The 19052-nt window shown below is 48.7% G+C and overlaps 2 protein-coding genes across 9 annotated transcripts; one reads left to right on the top strand and one right to left on the bottom strand.

Annotated features, from left to right (window-relative positions):
* Positions 1-2249: 2249 nt before the first annotated feature.
* Positions 2250-6889, top strand: LOC147578243 (transmembrane domain-containing protein TMIGD3-like). Its single transcript, XM_086715183.1, has 5 exons — positions 2250-2616; positions 4167-4233; positions 4972-5072; positions 5597-5658; positions 6749-6889. The coding sequence occupies exons 1-5, from the start codon at positions 2376-2378 to the stop codon at positions 6887-6889; spliced, it is 612 nt and encodes a 203-aa protein (XP_086571309.1). The 5' UTR covers positions 2250-2375.
* Positions 6890-11327: 4438 nt separating this feature from the next.
* Positions 11328-18565, bottom strand: CC1H1orf162 (chromosome C1 C1orf162 homolog). 8 transcript variants are annotated; one of them, XM_086717826.1, is made up of 9 exons: positions 18448-18565; positions 17944-18084; positions 17373-17443; positions 16373-16492; positions 16152-16230; positions 14917-14977; positions 14332-14426; positions 14000-14067; positions 11328-13836 (listed from the first exon to the last, which is right to left on the bottom strand). In XM_086717826.1, exons 5-9 carry the CDS (start codon positions 16186-16188, stop codon positions 13678-13680), a joined length of 420 nt encoding a protein of 139 aa, XP_086573952.1. In that variant the 5' UTR covers positions 16189-16230; positions 16373-16492; positions 17373-17443; positions 17944-18084; positions 18448-18565; the 3' UTR covers positions 11328-13677. The 8 variants fall into 8 exon arrangements, with proteins under 8 accessions (XP_086573952.1, XP_086573951.1, XP_086573950.1 ...); XM_086717825.1 differs by having other exon boundaries at positions 16152-16199; XM_086717824.1 differs by lacking the exon at positions 17373-17443.
* Positions 18566-19052: the final 487 nt, after the last annotated feature.

Genomic DNA, 19052 nt, shown 5'->3' with positions numbered 1-19052 from the left:
GTTCTGGAGGCTGCGGCCCTGCCTGCTGACACTCAGACACTCACGCCGACACCACTCCGTGCTCCAGACACCAGGCACAGCTCATAACAGCTTCGTGCTTTGCCCCTGACCCCGCTCCCTGGGTGAGGCTTCATGGTCCATGCGGGAGTCAGGGGAGGTAATTTCCTTACTGGTCTTCCTCTCAACTAGACGAGAACGTGCCTCTGAGCGTGTCGTCCTCTGGCAATAACCCGGTCCGCTGGCGGGACAGGGCACAGTTGGGACACCTGAATGTGTGTCCGTGCTGATGTGTGTGCCTGTGCCGGTCTGCGTGTGTATAAGGCTTTGTTGTAGCAGGGTGGATTTATCCAGGAGGGGACTCTCCGTTGCTGTTTTGGGGGTGCCAGAAGCCCACAATTTTTTTTCAGTTGCCCATATTGTTATAAAAGTAAGTTTATGTCCACGAATGGCATCCCTCTGATGAGGTACCCTTGTGCAGTACACAACCTGGATAGCTATACATAGTAGCACTGCTTGGATTGACTGGTCGTTTTGCCCTGGTCTCTTCAAACAGGATCAAACCGGCTTAAGCTCAAAGATATCTGTTTCCTTTAAACAGATCCAGGATTCCTGAAACCCTGGGGCGTATCACCATTCCAGGTGAAGGTTCACTTCCTTCTAGTCATAGGGCTCTTCATTCTGCTTCTCTTGACTGTCTTTTCAGGTAAGATATGGGGAAAGAACATCTGCAGCCTCCAAACTTCCCAGACACCTTGCATTTCCTTCTCCCCTCCTGCTTAGTAGCTCGAACCACCCAAGAAGTGGGATGGGAAAATAAAAGGAGAAAAGAGATCCTGTCCAAATTCATCCTTGCTGTTTGCTCTGCTAAGAGGGTTGTGAGGAATTTGAAAGCCTCGGCGAAAATGTGGGGCTCTGTACTCTCCCTTTCAGTGTAAGGTCCCCTTCCTTCCCCCTTCTCTTCCTCAAAGTGTTTGAGCACATGGACTAGGCTGGGACTTTCCACTGTCTGCCGGTGCCTGAGCCTGAAGGTGGGACTCGGGGGACCAGTCCTGGCTCTGCTGCCCCCCACCCCACCCCCGGCGTGCTGACCTTGACGGCTGTTGTGTCTCTCCCTGGGTCAGGGTCCAGACCTGTAAGCTGAGCATCACCCCATCTTCCTTGTGGGGTTGATAGGAAAACAAGATATCAAGTCACATCAGTTGACATCAGCGACGTGAGCCTGCCGTGCGGGCTGGTTGTTGGCGGCATCTGAGGGGACCTAGCTGAGAGATGCCTGCTGCTCCCATCTCTGCTCCTTGTTCAGATACTTCCCCAGCCACCTTCTAGGGGGACACGGAGTACATGACTTCCTCACTACGCAACACGCTGAGATGATGGGGCTGCCTGCGCAGGTCTTGTCCGGAGGGAATAGGAAGCTCTCGGCTCCTAAGAACAGAACGTGACTCCCTCTGTTCCCAGCCCTCTGCAGCCCGCAGAAGCCTCCACACCTTCTCGGTTTCTTCCTGAGGGGTCCACAGTGGCGTGGACACAGGGGATCTGCTAACAGTGATCCTCGGGCTCTTCCAGCCCCCCAACAAGCAATGGGGAGAGGCCTCCTAAGTTCTTGATGCCCTGGCCTCAGGCCAGGGGACAGGACTTCTCCAGTGTTGCTACATTAGCTTGCTAGGCCCACCGTAACAAACGCCACAGACTGGCTGGCCGAAACCACACAGGTTGATTTCTTCACATTTCCAGAGGCTGGATAGTCTAAGATCAAGGTGTGGGCGGGTTTGCCTTCTGCTGAGACCTCTCTTCTTGGCTTGCAGAGGGCTGCCTTCTCACTGTGTCCTCACAGGACTTTCCCTCGACCTGTTGTCTGTGTCCTAAACTCCTTTTTCTTTTTCTTTTTCTTTTTAAAAATTTTTTTAATGTTTTATTTATTTTTGAGAGAGAGAGAGAGAGAAAGACAGAGTGTGCAAGCAGGGAGGGGCAGAGACAGAGGGAGACACAGAACCCGAAGCAGGCTCGAGGCTCTGAGCCATCAGCACACAACTTTGCTGATAGTGGGACTTGAACTCACGAACCGTGAGATCATGACCTGAGCCAAAGTCGGTTGCTCATCTGACTGAGCCACCCAGGCGCCCCCTAAACTCCTTTTTCATAAGGACACCAGTCAGGTTGCATTAGGGCCCATTCTTAATGACCCCCTTTTAACTTAATTACCTCCTAAAGGCTCAATCCGTCACATTCTGAGGTACTAGAGTTAACACTTCAATGTGTGAGTTTTAGCGGGACCTCTTTCTGCCCAAAGCAGTTGCTAACCCAGAACAAGCAAAATAAAAAATCAGCCTCCAGTGCTTAAACTGATTTTGCTCCAGTGTGGCGGGAGCTGCAACATGTTTAAAAGGACGGTGGTGTGTGTGTGTGTGTGTGTGTGTGTGTGTGTGCATGCGTGTCATGCCCTGAGGGACACAGGAAGCCAGCTCATCATCACTCTGTCCTGCCTGACCAAGGAGGATACAGGCTGGTACCCGTGTGGCATCCAGTGGGACTTTGCCAGGGACAACTTGGATTTTACAGAGCTGGTTGTGACTGACGACAGAGGAGGCCTCGCCAGTGATTTTTGGTCTGGGAAAGGTAGGGACCCTGTCAGGGATCTAGTCAGGGGTAACCCGCAGTTGTGCATGTTCATTGGTGTGGTACATACTCGCTGAGGCCAGTGAGGACCAGCTCAGGCCCCCCTTAGGTTCCTTGGGGTGCCCTGGTATCTCCTTCTCTCCAAGGTAGGGTCGCTGCTGATGGTGCCGGGGATTAACTTGGAATTTGGGGAAGAGGAGGGTGGGTGGGCGCAGGGGTGCTCTTGGAACCTCCCTTCCCTTGCAGCGATCTGGCCCATGGCATTTGGAGAGGCTCATGGGGGCTAACAGGTGGGAGAGCTTTGTGTTGCTGGCCAGGAAAGGCTCAGAGGTTGTCATTACACGTCTGTGCTCTGTGGCCAGCCTAGTAGGTCTAGAATCTTGAAGATCCATTTCTTGAGAGGTGAGTGAAGCTGTAAAAAATGACCCAGGTGTCTGGAAGAGGACCTTCAAAGACCGTCCGCTAACTAATTTCATCATCCACAGGCGTAACTATCACGGCCAAACTGGTTAGGAGTGCAGTTTACACGGGGAGGCCACTGGGTGGGTGTAGGTTGAACTTGAGCCTGTGGTGGGAGGAGGTCTATCTAAGCCGGTCAACTGCTCCTTTGGGCCAGGGCTGAGACACAGCTCTCCAGATGCTCACCCAAATTCTTCTGTCCAATGCTGAAAACCTTTTTAAATCAGAAAGCCTCTGCTCGGGCAAAGAGCTTATGGAAAGTACCAGCCTTCCTCTTTTTCCTTCTGTGGCTTCTCAGTGTTTCCATTTCTAGAAGCGATGCCTTTCTATCATAATCCAGAACACAATGTCAGTAGGAAAACAAACCGAGGACTTAAGGGAAGCTACAGGAAGCCTCCTGGGGCTAGAGAATCTTGCTCACACTTGACCAACTAGTAATTTGTTTAGGAAGCATCTTATTGAATGTGTGGCATCCTTCACACCTAAAATGTTTCTACTGCACTGTTTTAGGCTCGGGATGAAAGAGGCCTCGCCTAAATGTGCTCCTTAGTTTCAGTGAAACAAAGACCCCTGCCCCTCCCCAACGAGATTTGCCAGAGACGGCAGTGTGGGTGGGCCATGGCAGAACTTCCCCCATTGGGTTTCAGTGGCTGCCATGAGCACAGTGTGGCAATGATGCCACCTATCGATCCGTTCCTTAAGGATTGGACTGGCCCTCTTGTGCCTCAGGTATCATAGCCTTCAGCCTGGGACTCTCTAACCATGGGCCACATCTAGTCCACACAGGGCTTTGGTGCACCTCTGGAAAAGTGGCCCTTCCTCGCGGTGCCTGGAGCCCAGTGGCAGGCATATGGCTTGGCCAGCAGAGGGTGGGCTGGATTTCAGCTCCTACCTGTTCCCTCCAGCCTGTGCCCTGTGCAGGGCGCATTTATACAGCTACGCCCCGTGCCTCTGCTCGACCCAGCAGAGTTGCCCAGAGCACTCGTTCTCTGGGGATTGAATGACGGGCAGAGACGCAGAGATGCCGAAGGCAAAGGGCAGGCTTGGGGGCTGGCCTCACTTGACCCCCCAAGCAGTCCTTTCTGCTGCAGACCTATCAGGCGACAGGAACCGGAGCTGCAGGGCTTCCAATGTGGCGCACAAGGCCAATCCCTCCAGGTGAGTCGGACCTTGGGGAGGACAGGCCGGTGTTGGGGGGCTGGGGGGGGGAGGCAGGCGAGGATAACACAGCGTGGCAACTGATTTGCACCTGCTGCTCTTTAGCTGCATGTCGTTGGTTCTCGTTCTCCACCTGAACTGTGTAGCTTCAATGTGACCATGTGGTTTCTTTCAGAAAAATCTAGTTTAGGACTCTTGAATGTAAATAGCAAAAATGCCCTCTCATGATGTTAGTTGAAAAGGAGGATCTACGCTAAGGGGAGAGCAGTGTTGCATGCATGAAGGGTGAGACATGGCACCCTCAGCAATGGTCCGGAATGTCTTTGGGACTTTGTCTCTGTCTCTGATCCACTGCTCTCATGTGTGTTTGCTTCCTCTCTCTCTCTCTCTCTGCACTGCCCTTTTCTGTTTCGTTGCAGCCACTTCTAGCTCCGGAGTTTATGTCTCCCCTGTTCAAGAGGCCATCCAGTCTGAACACTGGATCCTCCTGCTCTGGGTCCATGTTAGTTTCTGAGGCAAGGGCTCAGCCCCGCTTGGTCAGACCGCCAGCCCGGGTCCAAACAGGCGTGGGCTGAAGAACACGGGCACTCTGAAGGGACGTGGTGGCCAGGAGCTACTGGGACTAGGTGGGGTGGGAGCAGGGCAGAGGGACAGATCCCAGGAATGGGGATCCTGAGCACGGAAATGAAAGGTGGTTTCTTTTCAGTCGACATGAAGTCTGTCTGTGATTCCTTCCAGGATGTCCATTCTCATAATCTGCATACTGATCACAGGCTTGGGGATAATCTCTATAATTAGTCACTTGTCCGAAAGGCAGAGAAGCCAGATGAACAGAAGGAGTAAGTGGCCATTGGGGGTGGGGATTAAGGAAAATGAAAGGGCCAAGGAACAACTTTCACACGAGTGAATGTGCCCCTCATCTGTTGCCTGGACCCATGGAGGCCAATGCAGTCAGCCCATAGACAGGGGTAGATTCTGCTTCATGGTGACAAAGGCCCCGTGAGAGGCCACAGAGAGGACACAGTAGCCTTGGTAAGTGGAGGTATGTGTAGACTAGGGAGGAGGGAGGCCCTGAGATGGTCACACCACGGGTCCCAGTGTGTGCGAGGGCCACCTGCCCCCCCCCCCCCCCCCCCCCAGCACACAAGCGTTGGGAGGCAGCCTTACTCTTTGAAACTTTTTGTTCATCTGGAGGGATTTACCAAAGGACCTCTGGGGCCACTGGGTAAGCAGACATAGAAAAGTCTCCTTGAGAAGGGTCAGGAGCAGAAGAGGACAGGCCCATGGCCTCAACTGTAGTCTTAAGCCAAGGGAGGAACAGCCCTTAAGCTTTGTGTCTCCTTCTGCCCTTGGGCAATTACAGGTAAAGGCCCAGCTAGAAGCCAGAGAACCAGTCAAGCTCCTTCTGTGATCCCCATGCCTCTGGTAAGTTCCTTCCTTGGCTCTTCCTGGGCCCTGCGCCCCACAGCCACCTGACTTAGGGATCTCCCTTCCTAGACAGAAAACAGGAAGTTTGTTCAGCAGGGACTGTGTGGATCTGGGCACCTTTCCTTTGGGGAAGCATCAGAAAAACCAAAATTCTTAAGACAACCATGTGGTGGTTCTGCTAACCCCTCAAGTGGACACAGGCTAGAAAGAACGTCGTATACAAGTGCCACTGCTTGGCCAGTAGGGTTTCTTTATTTTAATTTTCTTTATGTTTATGCTCAGAAGACACAGAAGTACCTTGGGCAGTGGAGAGACTGTAGGCATAGGTACAAAATAGACTCCCCCCTCCTGTGGGTGTGGAAGTGCAGAAAAACATTTCAGAGAATGACGGAAAACACAGGCACGCACATGCACACACGTGCACGTGTGGCAACACCTGCTACGGAAGCACAAGGGTAACGCCAGAGGAATCTGAGAGTCACAGTTAAGGCTGTGAGGTCTCCTAGTCTCTCTGTGATAACGTGGCCCCAGGTGGAGCAGGAGCCCTAAGAAATCAAAGCCATGGCTCCATTTTGTCCTCTTAGAGCTTTGGGAACCATGGAGGTGAAGAATATAGGCAAGGCAACATCTTTCTCTGTTCTACCCAAGACTGCTCCCTTCGGGACCCAATTGTATTCTAGGTTTTTTTGCTAAGACAGACAACGTCACCGCCTTAAGGCATGATCTTGGGTAACTTGTCGTTTCTCTGGGCCTGTTTTCTTCTCTAGCGATTGAGGACTCCATTCTCATACTCCCCACGAGCTTTTAATTCATACACTCATTCATTCTTTCAAGCACAAGGACCGTGCTAGATGCTGGGGATACAAAGATGAGCGAAAGACATAGCATCTGTCTTCATGGCACTTATAAGGTAGAGTGGGAGGAAGACAAACTACCGCACAGATGAAAAATGTGTCAGCTAACATAAGGACGGTACGGGAGAAGCACATGGTGTCGTGGAAGTTGAGGCAACAGAATCCAACCCCCTTCCCTTGTAGCCAGGGGCGGTGCAACCTGTTTCAGCCCCAGCCTGCTTCCTCACACTCAGCCCGTTGAAACATGGCAGCTGGAATCAAGGGCCCTTCTGGCTTTGACGTTCCTGGGCTTTGAAGGGGTCCGGTTGCGTTATATCACCGAAGCTCGGTGGGAGGTGAATGCAGGCCCCATGTGCCTGACCAATGGGCTTTGAAGCAATGACAGCTGATTTCTTCCCTGAAGACATACTTTGGTGTTTAGGCTCGTAAAGCCACCAGGAGAGAGTTTGCAACTTCTGTGGCAGAAACCACTCGGCAGAGGTAGGCAACACATCTCAACTCCATTTCCTTTGTCTATTCCCCACAAAGTAGACGACTCTTTGAAGCCCTCCTCCTGGTGTCCTGGCTCCAAAGATAATGGCTCATCCTGAACAGACATGACTGAAGATCTCTTTCATTTAGTTTATAAATAAAGTGGTGCTGCCATAGTCACCGTGACGACCGGCCCACACCTTGGGGATGGATTGTGATCTCTCAGGTGTTCCAAACCCCCCCCCCCCCCCCAGGTTGCCGGCGCTGGCTTGCAGCTAGGTAAGAACAGTATTAGCCACGGGAGCTGTGCTAGGCCATGCCAGAGCAAGGCTGCCGCTGCGGTTGACAACATCTCAAGATCTTAGTTTCCACACCCTCGGCTAGCTGCCAGGTGAAGAGAGGGCAGCATCTTGGTCAGGGGATCAGGAGATCCCTTGTGTTTTATTGGTTCGCCCATGAACTCCTCACTGGTGTTGAATAAACTCTGAGGCATGACTAACGTCTCCTGGGATATCACTGGAAATGGATTTCTGGGAAAGTTTAAACTATGATATTGCAATATCTGCTTCTACATTGGTATTACACGCTGTCCTACCCCCATGAGGCGAAATCAGCATTTCTCAGATCTTCTTGGTGAAAAGGTGGTCCTCTGTGGGAAACCGCCACCAGACTGAACGGATGCTGCTCTTGACCGGTGAGAAGCCGAGGCGTGGTGGGTGAAATATTCGGTCAAACCAGGAAACACAAATCAAGACCGAGGCATCGGCAGCCGTGGGTGCAAGTGAAGCTATACCGTCATTAACGGCAGAATTACCTAAGCTCTCGGCAACGACCTGCACGTCTGCGCCTTCTCTCCCCATATAAAGTCTTTTCCTGCAATTTCAGGGGGTTCCCAGGGGCTCCCCATCACCGCCTCTGCCACCCTCATAAAAACCCCGCTCTTCTGGTATCTTGCAGTAGGGTGCCAGCCAGTGTCAGCGCTCAGGGTAATCAGCAGTCCTGAGGTCAGCGTGGGGCGGGGGCAGGGAGAATGGCTCGTGCCACGATTCTGCACGTGCCCCACACATTTAGGTCCAGGCTTTCACGGTGTCTTCCACCCAAACCCCTCTGTCGGTGGGGAGCTCAACGCTACCCAGAAGCCCGATGAGAAGGGGCAGGGGTGTGGGGACCATCTGTTTCCCGCCATCCTCCCTGTGTCCTTGTGGCCAGACCCCCTCCCTCCCAGAGTCTCAGAGCAAACAGCGTCAAAAGTGTTGCCTTTTCCCTCATCTACCAAACAACTCCAGGCCCTCCTCCGTGGCCATGTTCAAGCACAAGCCTGCCGATTCTACAAATAGCAATCCAGTCTGGGCCCCGTGGGGCCATCTTACTGCACGAGGCAAGACAGCAGGCATCAATCTTCCGTGACAGATGAAGACATCTATCGCTATGCTTGGAAGATGTATACTTATGAATCTGGAGAGCCATTTCCCTGAGAATCCTACAGGTTGGCTCTGATTCCATGAACCAGGGTTCTAGAGCCTTTTTTTCCCCTCCCGTCCCTGGCACTGACCTTTTGAACCTCTGGTCAATTATTTAATGGCTCATTTCATCCAGCAAGACCAGGTGCACACCAGTTTTCACGACAGGGAGACAAAACCCAAAACTTTGTAAACGTACGGCTCTGCTACTAAAAATGGGGAAGCTTCAAGAAAAAAGCAAGAGCAATTAATGCGATATTTCATGTCCAAGTGGGTGGCCCTGAGACAATGCTTACTCCTCCTCTTGGAGCCACGTAGAAAGCACTGGCTCTCGACTGGAAAGCTGAGGTGGCTTCTAGCTTCACAGGCCTATAGAATTGTTTGCTGTCAGCCCCGAGTTTGGGAACGGGTGACAGCTTGAGAGACCTCCCTGAGGTGCTCCCCACAGCCAACGACAGAAGGGCCTCGGCTGCCCTCCCGGGGCTGGCCGCTCTGCTGTGCTGTGGCCTCTGCACAAGACTCGTCCCCAAACCGTCTTTCTCCTTGGTTTGTTTGCTCCCAAACTGGGCCCACTCTTCCACTGCCTTCTCAAAATCCAGCTGTCAATGGATGCTAAGGTGGCTCAGGTGAAGCGTTCGACTTCGTGGTTTGTGCGTTCGAGCCCCGAATCAGGCTCTATACGCTGACAGCGTGGAGCCTGCTTCAGATCCTCTGTCTCCCTTGCTCTCTGCCCCTCCCTCTCTCTCTTTCTTAAAAATAAATAAACACTGATTTTAAAAAATCCAGCTCTCAGGAGCCACTGCTCCATCTCAGAATGCACACGCTCTCGATTAGGTCACCTGACTTTCCCTTGCTAGTTTCTCTGCCATTCTACCTGCTCTGGGTGGGCCAGCTTAGCGTGCAGGCAAGATGCCAGGAATCGGAAGTTGGAAGACTTGGATTTCAATGTTGCTCTGCCGCTTACTAGATGCGAGACATTGGCTAAATTGATTTCTTTGAATGTTAATTTTCCTACCTCAGTTTCTTAAAAATATTACCTAATGTATTTTTTAAAGCTTATTTAAGAGAGAGAAAGAGAGCGAAGGAGGGGCAGAGAGAGAGGGAGAGAGAGACAATCCCAAGCAGGTTCTGCAATGTCAGTGCAGAGCCCGATGCAGGGCTCAAGCTCATGAAACGTGAGATCATGACCTGAGCCAAAACCAAGGGTCAGATGCTTAACTGACTGAGCCCCCCAGGCACCCCTTACCTAATGTTTTTTTAAAAGAGATTTGTGGAGGCTGCTTGCCTCCCATTCTTGCTTCCTTTGCTGCAGACTGAGCTCCATTAGGGTAACACTCTTCAATGATACCCCAACAGAGAAGAAGTGACTTATCTGATGTGAGTCTATGGGTGGGACGCTGGGTGTACCCGCTCTGCCCTTCCTCTTCTTTTTTTAATTTTTTAAGTTTATTTATTCTTGAGAGATAGAGACAGAGAATGAGCGGGGGTGGTGGGGGGGAGAGAGGGGAAACACAGAATCCAAAGCAGGCTCCAGGCTCTGAGCTGTCAGCACAGAGCCTGACACGGGGCTCAAACCCACAAACCGCGAGATCATGACCTGAGCCGAAGCCGGATGCTTAACTGACCTAGCTACCCAGGCGCCCCTTCCTCTTCCTTTTTTAACCAGCAAGGGAAAGTCTGGGTGCAGCTTTCAAAGAGCACATGATCTCTTCTGCAACTCCTGGGGGCAGCTGAGCCACTGGTTGGGACGTGGGGAGGGGAGGGGACTTGCCCAATTCTCTGACGACACACTTTTTCTGTGTTCTCCAGTGCTACGTTTGTAATAAAGATAGTACTTTGTTCTTTCTCTGCTGAGTCCTCTTGTTTCTCGGTTCAGAATTCAGGTGGAGACGGGAGCACTGGGTATCAGGTCCCCTGAAGATCCTCATCAAGGTAAATGAAGAACTTCAAAAGTCACAGAAAGGATCGGGCACCTAGGTGGCTCAGTTGGTTAAGCGTCCGACTTCAGCTCAGGGCATGATCTCGAGGTTCAAAGGTTTAAGCCCCACATCAGGCTCTGTGCTGAAAGCTCGGAGCCTGGAGTCTGCTTCGGCTTCTGTGTCTCCCTCTCTCTGCCCCTCCCCTGCTCATGCTCTGTCTCTCTCTCTCTCTCTCTCTCTCAAAAATAAATAAAAATATTTAAAAAAAAGTTACCGAAAGGCCTTTAAGGGACAATACCTCCTCCCACCCTTACCCTTCAGTCCCTCAGTTATCAAGCTCCCAGGGGAGCAATCACTAAGACCAGTTCATGGTGTTTTCTTTCAGAGACTAGATATGCACAAATACAGGTGCACACCCGTGCAGGCACACATGTGCATACACACACACACACACACACACACACACACGTTCTCTACTGGATGTGGATAGAGTGTATTCAGAATTCTGTTCTGCAGCTGGCACTTTTCATCTAACATAACTTGGAAATCCTTTTTTTCTTCGAACATAGAGTGGCTTCCTTCTTTTTAATGGCTACGTTGTACTCCATTAGCCAGTCCCCTCTTCAACAGACACTGAGGGTTTTCTCCATCTCTCACTGTTTCAGATCGTTGATGATAATGGAAAAACGGGCAAACTCCGGAGCCAGCCTCCGTAGGTGTGAGCCCCAGCGCCCCTATTTACTTAGCAGTGTGAACTCGGGCAAGTTACTGGGCCTCTCAGAGCCTCCCTTTCTGTTCTAAAACGGGAACAGTAAAACTGTCACCTCCTAGTGTTTTGTGAGGCTTCCATGAACATGTGCCAAACACTTAGAATACACTTCGAGTATAACAAGCCTTGCTAAGTGTTAGGCGATCTTATGAACTGCGATTTCAACTACATAGGCGACTTTCCATAGGATGTGTTTGCAGCAATAGATTTTTTTTTTAATATAAAATTTGTTGTCAAATTGGTTTCCATACAACACCCGGTGCTCATCCCAACAGGTGCCCTGCTCAATGCCCATCACCCGCTTCGCAGCAGCAGATTTTAAAACATCACCAGCTCTTGCCAAAGAGCAAGAGTATGTGTGCCTTGGGTCTCCACAGTCCTGCCCAAGCTGTTTGTTAGCAAACTTTCTGAAGGTCGCCAACCTCACTGACAGAAAAGATCTAATTGTAGTTTCAACTACTGTTTCTCTCATTACGAGTAAACTTGCGTACCTCTTCATATGTTTAAACAAGCCACTTACATTTCCTTTTCTGTGACCAACAGACCTATCCTTGGTCTTCTATTTTCTACTGAGTTGCTGATTTCTTCCCTGTTGACTTAATGTATTAGGAGCCCTAATATATTCCGGAGGTCTTAATATATTAAGAAAATTAGCCTTTTGGCTATAAGGTGCTTTGCAAATATTTTCCAAGCTTGGCATTTTGAAGAGTATTTTGTAAGCCCAGTTAATCAGTCTTTTCTGGTTTATTGGCTCCAGGTCATACATTTGAGGCATGCACCACTATGTTTTAAAAATTCTCCTATATATTCTTCTGGTACTTTAAAATTTTTTATTTATTACTTTAATTTTTTTAAATGTTTATTTATTTTGAGAGAGAGAGAGCGTGCGCCTGTGTGCGAGCAGGGGAGGAGCAGAGAGAGGGAGAGAGAGAATCCCAAGCGGCCTCCACACGGTTAGCACGGAGCCCAATGTAGGGCTCAAGCCCACGAACCGTGAGATCATGTCCTGAGCTGAAATCAAGAGTCGGACCCTCAACCGACCAAGCCACCTAGGCGCCCCTCTTCTAATACTTTTATAATGTTTTTACAGTTAAATTTTTGATGTATCTTGAATTTATTATGATTTAAGAAGGGAGGTGTGGATTCTGGTCTTACTTTCATCCATATGGCTACCTACCTGTCTAAACACCGTTTATGAATTAACCAATTTCCCCCAAATGATTGGATATGCTATCTTCGTCATACTCTAAATTTCTTCGTGGATTTTGATCTTTTTTTAGTCTTTTTACTCTATCCCATTTGTTTGTTCATGAACCAGGAACATGTTTTAGTCTGTCATGCTTGATAAAATAATACTTTTAGTTAGCTGTGAGGACTAGCCTTCCCAGATTACTTTTATTTGCTTCTTTGTATAGATTTTCCTGGATTTACTTTCTTGTTTATTATCTATACAGGAACCTCACTGAGTGAAAAATAACCTTATTGGTATTTTTACTGGGATTATATATGGGATTATCCATTAGGATTTAGGGGAGTTAACATTTAATCCTTAGTTCCATGTAATATTGCTTGGCATATCTTTTATGCTATAGCAAGAAGGTGATTTGAATAGCACTTTACACAACAGGGACCTTGTATTTATGTAAAACTCTGGAACGTATGAAGTACCTAAGTAGATGCCATCTCACTTATTCTCACACTAAGAGGTAAGTATTATTCTGTTTTCAAGATGAAGCAGTTGAAGCTTTAAAAAGTTTAACAACACACTTGGGGCGCTTGGGCGGCTCAGTCCGTTAAGCATCCGACATGGGCTCAGGTCATGATCTCAGGGTTCATGAGTTCGAGCCCCAGGTGGGGCTACGTGCCAATAGCTCGGAGCTTGGAACCTGCTTCGGATTCTGTGTCTCCCTCTCTCTCTGCCCCTCCCCTGCTCACGCTCTGTCTCTCTCTCTTTCAAAAATAAACATTTTAAAAAATAAAAAAAAAAAAAAAGTTTCACACACTTACCCAAAAGAATGCAGCTAGTTGGTGCAGAGCTTGAGACCTGTGCCCCAATCAATCCTGAACTTGATCTAGAGTCCCGTCACCTCTGTTAGGCTTCTGGCTGTGCATGAGCTCTGCGTCTTTGGAGGTGACGGGGACAGACAAATGCATGATGCAGGAGGGGCCGGCTTTGCAGGGGGTTTGCTTTTATTTGTAATTCTTGCTAACTTGCCCAGTTGGTTGACTTCTCCCAAACTGATCAGCGGCCCTGAGTGAACACTCTTTGTGCCCTGAGCTCTGTACTACCACACTCGTCGAAAGGGGACGAGCGAGGCAGTCTCAGCCCTTGAAGGGCTATCAGACTGTCCGTTCAAGCGGCCGGGCCAGCAATCTTTTCTCAGGCCAAGGGAAAGATGGGCCCTTGGTCTTCAAACATGCTGGCTAACATGGCCAGATCACACCCCAACAACTCCAACTGTAGTCTGGTCAGGCTGTGGTCCCAAATTTGTCCAAAGGGAAAGTGATATATAAAGACGGAGCTGAGATAAGAGGGACTGGCGTCAAGCCTCACTGGAAAGGTCAGGTGAGTTTGTCACTTTGATCTGAGAGTAGACAACCGGATCCAAGCCTGCAGAATGTTTCTCAGTCAGGTGATGATTCTTTTCTGCGATTTGGAAAGTCATGCTAGCATAGGTGAGTGCTTCCTCTGGGGATGAAAGCTGCAGAGGAAGGAGGAGGCAGAGGAGTGAGTGAGTTGGATTTGGAGGAAGGTGTCTCTTTACAAGCCATTTGGAAGCTGTGGTCACAGAGGACCAAAGAGATCAGAAGAACCCTTCCAAGATGCACTTGCCCAGGGTCCCGGAAACAACGTGGTCATCTTACCTTGGCCGGAGGATCTTGGCCAGAGTGAGGATCGAAGGGAGGATCCAGGGCGCAGGGACTAGAGTGACCTGCCTCAGGTGCCAGGAAAGAGAGGGACAAGTCTCAGCAATGGGGTCTGGAAGAATGGGAAGGCTTTCCCTGCAGGCTGGGGTGAAGGCTGGGTGTTGGAGGTGGGAAGCGTGGAGGGTGGGAGGGCAGGTGGAGAAGTCTGGGGATTCAGGTCCTCAGTCTGCAGACAGGGTGAGCTCCCTGCGTTCTACTCCCCCTCAGAGCCACGTCTGTTCTCAACGGCTGGGCAGTGAGAGCCGTGCCGTCTCTCGGAGACCACTTACGTTTCCTGTAGCTCTTTATGATGAAGAAGATAAGGGCCAACAGCAGCAGCGTGAGCAGGACCCCAGCAAAAAAGGCCAAGAGCAAATACTGTATGCTGTTTTGGCAAAGAAAGGGACGAGACGGACCACTGGACTTTCTGAAGGCCTTTGCCAGAGGCCAGAAGGTCCTCTTTCCCACCCGTGCATAAATCCCTGCTATAGCTGCCATGTTGGTTAGGTGACTTTCACTCTTACCCACTGCTTTTCAGCTTTTTGCTTTTGGGTTCCAGAACTATTTGAGGCCTCAGTGGAAACTGTGGGCTCTCTTCCCTCCCTAAAATCTTCATAGGTAACCCCCCCCCCCCCAGAGCAGATTTCATCTATCCGCCGAGGGGATTCATGGATCTCTTGAGGGATCTCCCCTCCCTGGGCAACCTGGGGTTAAGAACCACACTCTGAAAATAAAAACACGAGTTCAGTTCTTCAGCTGTTTCTGCTCCCTTTTCCCCAGACCGCCCTCCTAAGTTCCTCCTAAGTCACGCTCCTAAGCTGGCAACGCAAAATCCGGGGCCTTGGGGTACCAGACGAAATGGGTGGAGCACTTACTTGGTGCGCTCCCAGAAGGAGAACGGAGGTGTTGGGGCTACTGTGTTGGTGCTTTGTTTGTCTGTGAAAGAACAGAAAGGGGATTAGTGTCCCTGTCCCGTCTCATGAATGTCCCCAGGCGCCCCTCCCTATCCAAGCAACCCGTGGAGATAAATGCTGGGGGTGCTACACTCTGCAATAGGGGAGGGGTGACTGAGCGGCTTAAGTGTCCGACTTTTGGTTTCAGCTCAGGTCACGATCTCACAGTTCAGGAGTTCAAGCCCCGCGTCCGGCTGAGCGCAGAGCCTGCTTGGGATTCTGTGTCTCCCTATCTCTCTGCCCCTCCCCTGCTGATGTTCTCTCCCTGTCTCTCAAAAATAAATAAACATTAAAAAAAAAAAAAAAGAAGAGAACAGTGTTTCCTAGATCCTCGATCCTTTCATGTGAAAATTAGAGTTGGAACTCAAAAAACAATCAGCTAGGCGCACCTGGGTGGCTCAGTTGGTTAAGCCTCCGACTTCTGGTCATGACTCACAGTTTGTGAGCTCGAGCCCCGCGTCAGGCTCTGTGCTGACAGCTCGGAGCCTGGAGCCTGCTTCAGATTCTGTCTCCCTCTCTCTCTGCCCCTCTGCCACTCATGCTGTCTCTCTTTCTCTCTCTCAAAAATAAACATTAAAAAAACAAACAAAAAAACCCCATCAGCTAAACCAATGAAAGAGAAGCCTAGCGTTTTTGCAGTCCCATGTGTCCCTTTGACAAACAAACAAACAAACCTCTCCTGTGGCCCCTCAAAGATTTAATAGGACCCCTAGGAGATATGCTCCCTGGGACTTAAGCCAACAATCTCAAGGCCAGGGAGTAGAGAACCAAAAGCAAAACCCAGAACTAGCATTTCCCAATGTTTTAGGGAACTTGGCCTTGTAAACTGCTACCTATTTTAGTTTGTTCCTTTGTTTGCAGGGCAGCTTTTCACAGTGACTAGCCAAAGGCAGTGACAGGGCAGGGTGTTAATGCCTGCACCATAAATAGGGGACCAGGAAGGGAAGGGAAGTGTATTGCCATAAACTACCCAGCCCGTCTGGTACCGAGCACAGAGACATGCTTCACTCAAATTGGGAGGACCAGATTGTTCTCTCTGGTTCCCCTTTTCTCTCTTCCTGTCATTAGATTCTGCGTCAAGGTAAAATTGATGGTGGTGATGCCAGTCCAGATTAACTCAGCAGTGGGGCAGGTAACGGTTCCTGCCCTGGACTTACTGTTGTTGCATTCAGGTTTGGAATGACCTCCTCCCATGCCGTCTTCCCCTGAGAATAAAAAAGTTTCCTCTTAGAAAGCCTGGAAAGGAAAGGCAACAAAGGGGCAAACTCTGAGAGTGTGATTTGAATATCAGAGCGGTAGCAATGAGAGAGAGGCAAGTCAGGGTGGGTGTTCTGGTGAGGCCAGGGGTCACAGACTTCATATGGTATGGTTACCACACCTCAGCAACTAGTCCTCAGCTTTGCACGTCCGGAATTAATCTTAGCGGGGCGCCAAGAATAGGCTGATTGGTCCAGAACCGACTCACAAGCAAGTAACTCACAGGAGACTGATGTAGACACTGAAACGACATAAGGAACGTGTTGTGTCACCAGTGTGTTCTATCAGAACATATAAAAAAGTCAGTTAAAACCAGTTTTTCTTGGTAAACATGGAATCGAACTAAGTATGGGAGAAGATGAAAGCATGACTTTAAGACTGAACGTCATATAGGTCTGATGTATTTGCCTCACTCCTCCCTGGCGGTGCTGGGTAAGCCTGGGCCCATTTTTTCTTCAAGGTCCTTCCTCTAGGCTATATCAGAGCTTTTATTCTGTCCACATATTGTCTTTCCAAGTATGTCAGTGTCCTTATCTAGGCTATGGTTCTGCTTGTTATGTGAAACTTTCTGTATTTCTCTTTTATTTATTTGTACTAAAAAGATAAAGTACCTAAAGGCAGCAGAGTAAAATAACCCCAAATCCCACTATCAATTATTAATATTTTGGTGTATTCTTTTTAGTTATACTTCCATGCATTTTCCTAAAATCTGGTTGAGCCTTCTTCATGTCTCCTTTTTTGTTATTTTTACTATGTTTTTTTTTTAATCATAAACATCCCTCCCATGCCACTCAAAACTCTCCATAAGCATTTTTAGTGGTGATAGGCCTTTCTGCTACAGCTATGTACTATAGTGTGCTTAACCAGTTTCTTCGCTGATAAAAATGGTTTCCACCTTCATTTATATAAAATAATAAAACAATTTTAGAAGACCACAGTTCTACTTCATATTGAGGCATGCCCTGACAAGAATTTTTGGCTCTCTTTATACCTGCTGTACTTTAAGGTCATGTATAGACATGACAACAAATGTCATCGATTATTTGTGTTTAATTGTTCAGCTTTCAAAAGGGAATGAATTTCCAAGTCCTTGAACACGGGGAGGGGCGGGAGAAGGATACCTCATCGCCATGTACCAGTTACAACCGCAACAGCAACATTAAGTGCCTTACAGTTGGCCAAAGAGTGTAACCTAGGGTAATAAGAAAAGCGCCGACAGGAAAATTTGGTGAGAATTCTGAGACACGAGATACAGGACGCCCACCATTACAGCAGAATCACCGGTGATAACAATTTTTCTAGCATTTGTGGCTCCTTTTCTAATTTAAAAGTCAACAGTGCTCTTTGTAGAGCACCATAAAATATTTAGTACAGAGTATTTTCGAAATATCGAAATATGTGTCTGCCCCTAAAAAGACTCTGATCCCCGGGGCGCCTGGGTGGCGCAGTCGGTTAAGCGTCCGACTTCAGCCAGGTCACGATCTCGCGGTCCGTGAGTTCGAGCCCCGCATCGGGCTCTGTGCTGACAGCTCAGAGCCTGGAGCCTGTTTCAGATTCTGTGTCTCCTTCTCTCTGACCCTCCCCCATTCATGCTCTGTCTCTCTCTGTCTCAAAAATAAATAAACGTTAAAAAAAAAAAATTTAAAAAAAAAAAAAGACTCTGATCCCCTAGGAATTTATACTGAACCTTACCACTGGGGAGACGAGAGGGAGAGGTTCCGGATCCGTAGGATTCTGTAAACTCTTAATCTTCACTCGAATGGCTCTCAATTTACCACCATCGCAAAGAAATGTCACCGTTGCCACCTTTAAAATATTTTGGGCCACCCCACCCTGAAAGACAAAACCCTCACACACAGTGCTGCAGGGAAATAACTACTTACAGATCCAGGCCAAGAAAAGCAGGAAACACATTTCCATTTGAAAACAACACTCCAAACAAACATTTGACGGAGCATAAATTAAAATAGAAACAGCGTATCTACTTTCCCACATTCCACCCCCCCCAGACTCTTCTGATTGCCACAAAATCGACCAGCTAACTGCAGCTACTCAAAATACAACCCTCCCCCCACCAAATAAAATTAAACAGAAGAAAAAAAAAAAAAGGATAGCAACCACTAAAAATTAGATGACATTTTCTTTTGGTGAATGATTATTTCATCTAGATTAAAAGCATGGGGGTAAAGGCATTACCTTCTAAGAAAAAGTCCGGTCACAAGACGCCAATCGTGTAAGACTGAACTTTTCACTTGCTTCCGTGACTTAGTACTACTTTTCAGAAATGACGAAACGATTACTGCTATTGCCGCCATCAGGCTGTATGTCGCAAAGATCTTATCTGAACCTGAGGGCAGACTTCCTCTTTGAGGCCAACACTATATATATATATAGATATAGATATAGATATAGATATATCTATATATATATATATATATATACTTTTAATTGTTTTTTATAAGAGCATATATTTTTGAATCCCATAAACAGCTTCTTTCGTATCCTTTGACACATGAACACCAGAATGTAGGGGGTTAAGACAAGTTTATTTCTAATGAAGTGTTTCTTATGTATTTAACCACCATGCTAGATAAGGTGGAGGTCACAGCAGGATGATATTATCACGGACACCAAGCATCTTAAAACCTCGTTTGTTCTAACCAGAAAGATGAGGTCAATAAGGAGAAACGGAGAGCACTATCAAGGGTGAAGGGCCGGCTGGCTGGGCACACATGAAATGTGTTGACAGTTATGGTGATCCTTTCAAAGGGAAGACGAATCATTTATTTCTTTTTAAAGTT

This window comes from Puma concolor, chromosome C1 (genome assembly GCF_028749965.1).
Source record: "Puma concolor isolate L17-30 chromosome C1, mPumCon1.1.hap2, whole genome shotgun sequence".
Classification (NCBI taxonomy): Eukaryota; Metazoa; Chordata; class Mammalia; order Carnivora; family Felidae; genus Puma; species Puma concolor.
Note: the sequence above shows the minus strand (reverse complement) of the source record. Positions and strands in the feature narration are given on the sequence as shown.

Bases quoted from the DNA above. Each gene is read 5' to 3' on its own strand.
- LOC147578243 (XM_086715183.1), top strand. From the start codon at position 2,376: ATGTTTAAAAGGACGGTGGTGTGTGTGTGTGTGTGTGTGTGTGTGTGT. The intron at 5,073-5,596 runs GTAAGTGGCCAT...GGGCAATTACAG, and splicing joins AAGCCAGATGAACAGAAGGA to GTAAAGGCCCAGCTAGAAGC. The intron at 5,659-6,748 runs GTAAGTTCCTTC...CCTCACACTCAG, and splicing joins CTGTGATCCCCATGCCTCTG to CCCGTTGAAACATGGCAGCT.
- CC1H1orf162 (XM_086717826.1), bottom strand. From the start codon at position 16,188: ATGGGAGGAGGTCATTCCAAACCTGAATGCAACAACA. The intron at 14,978-16,151 runs GTAAGTCCAGGG...GTTCTTTCACAG, and splicing joins CAAACCTGAATGCAACAACA to ACAAACAAAGCACCAACACA. The intron at 13,837-13,999 runs GTAAGATGACCA...CTTCCTCTGCAG, and splicing joins GCCAAGATCCTCCGGCCAAG to CTTTCATCCCCAGAGGAAGC.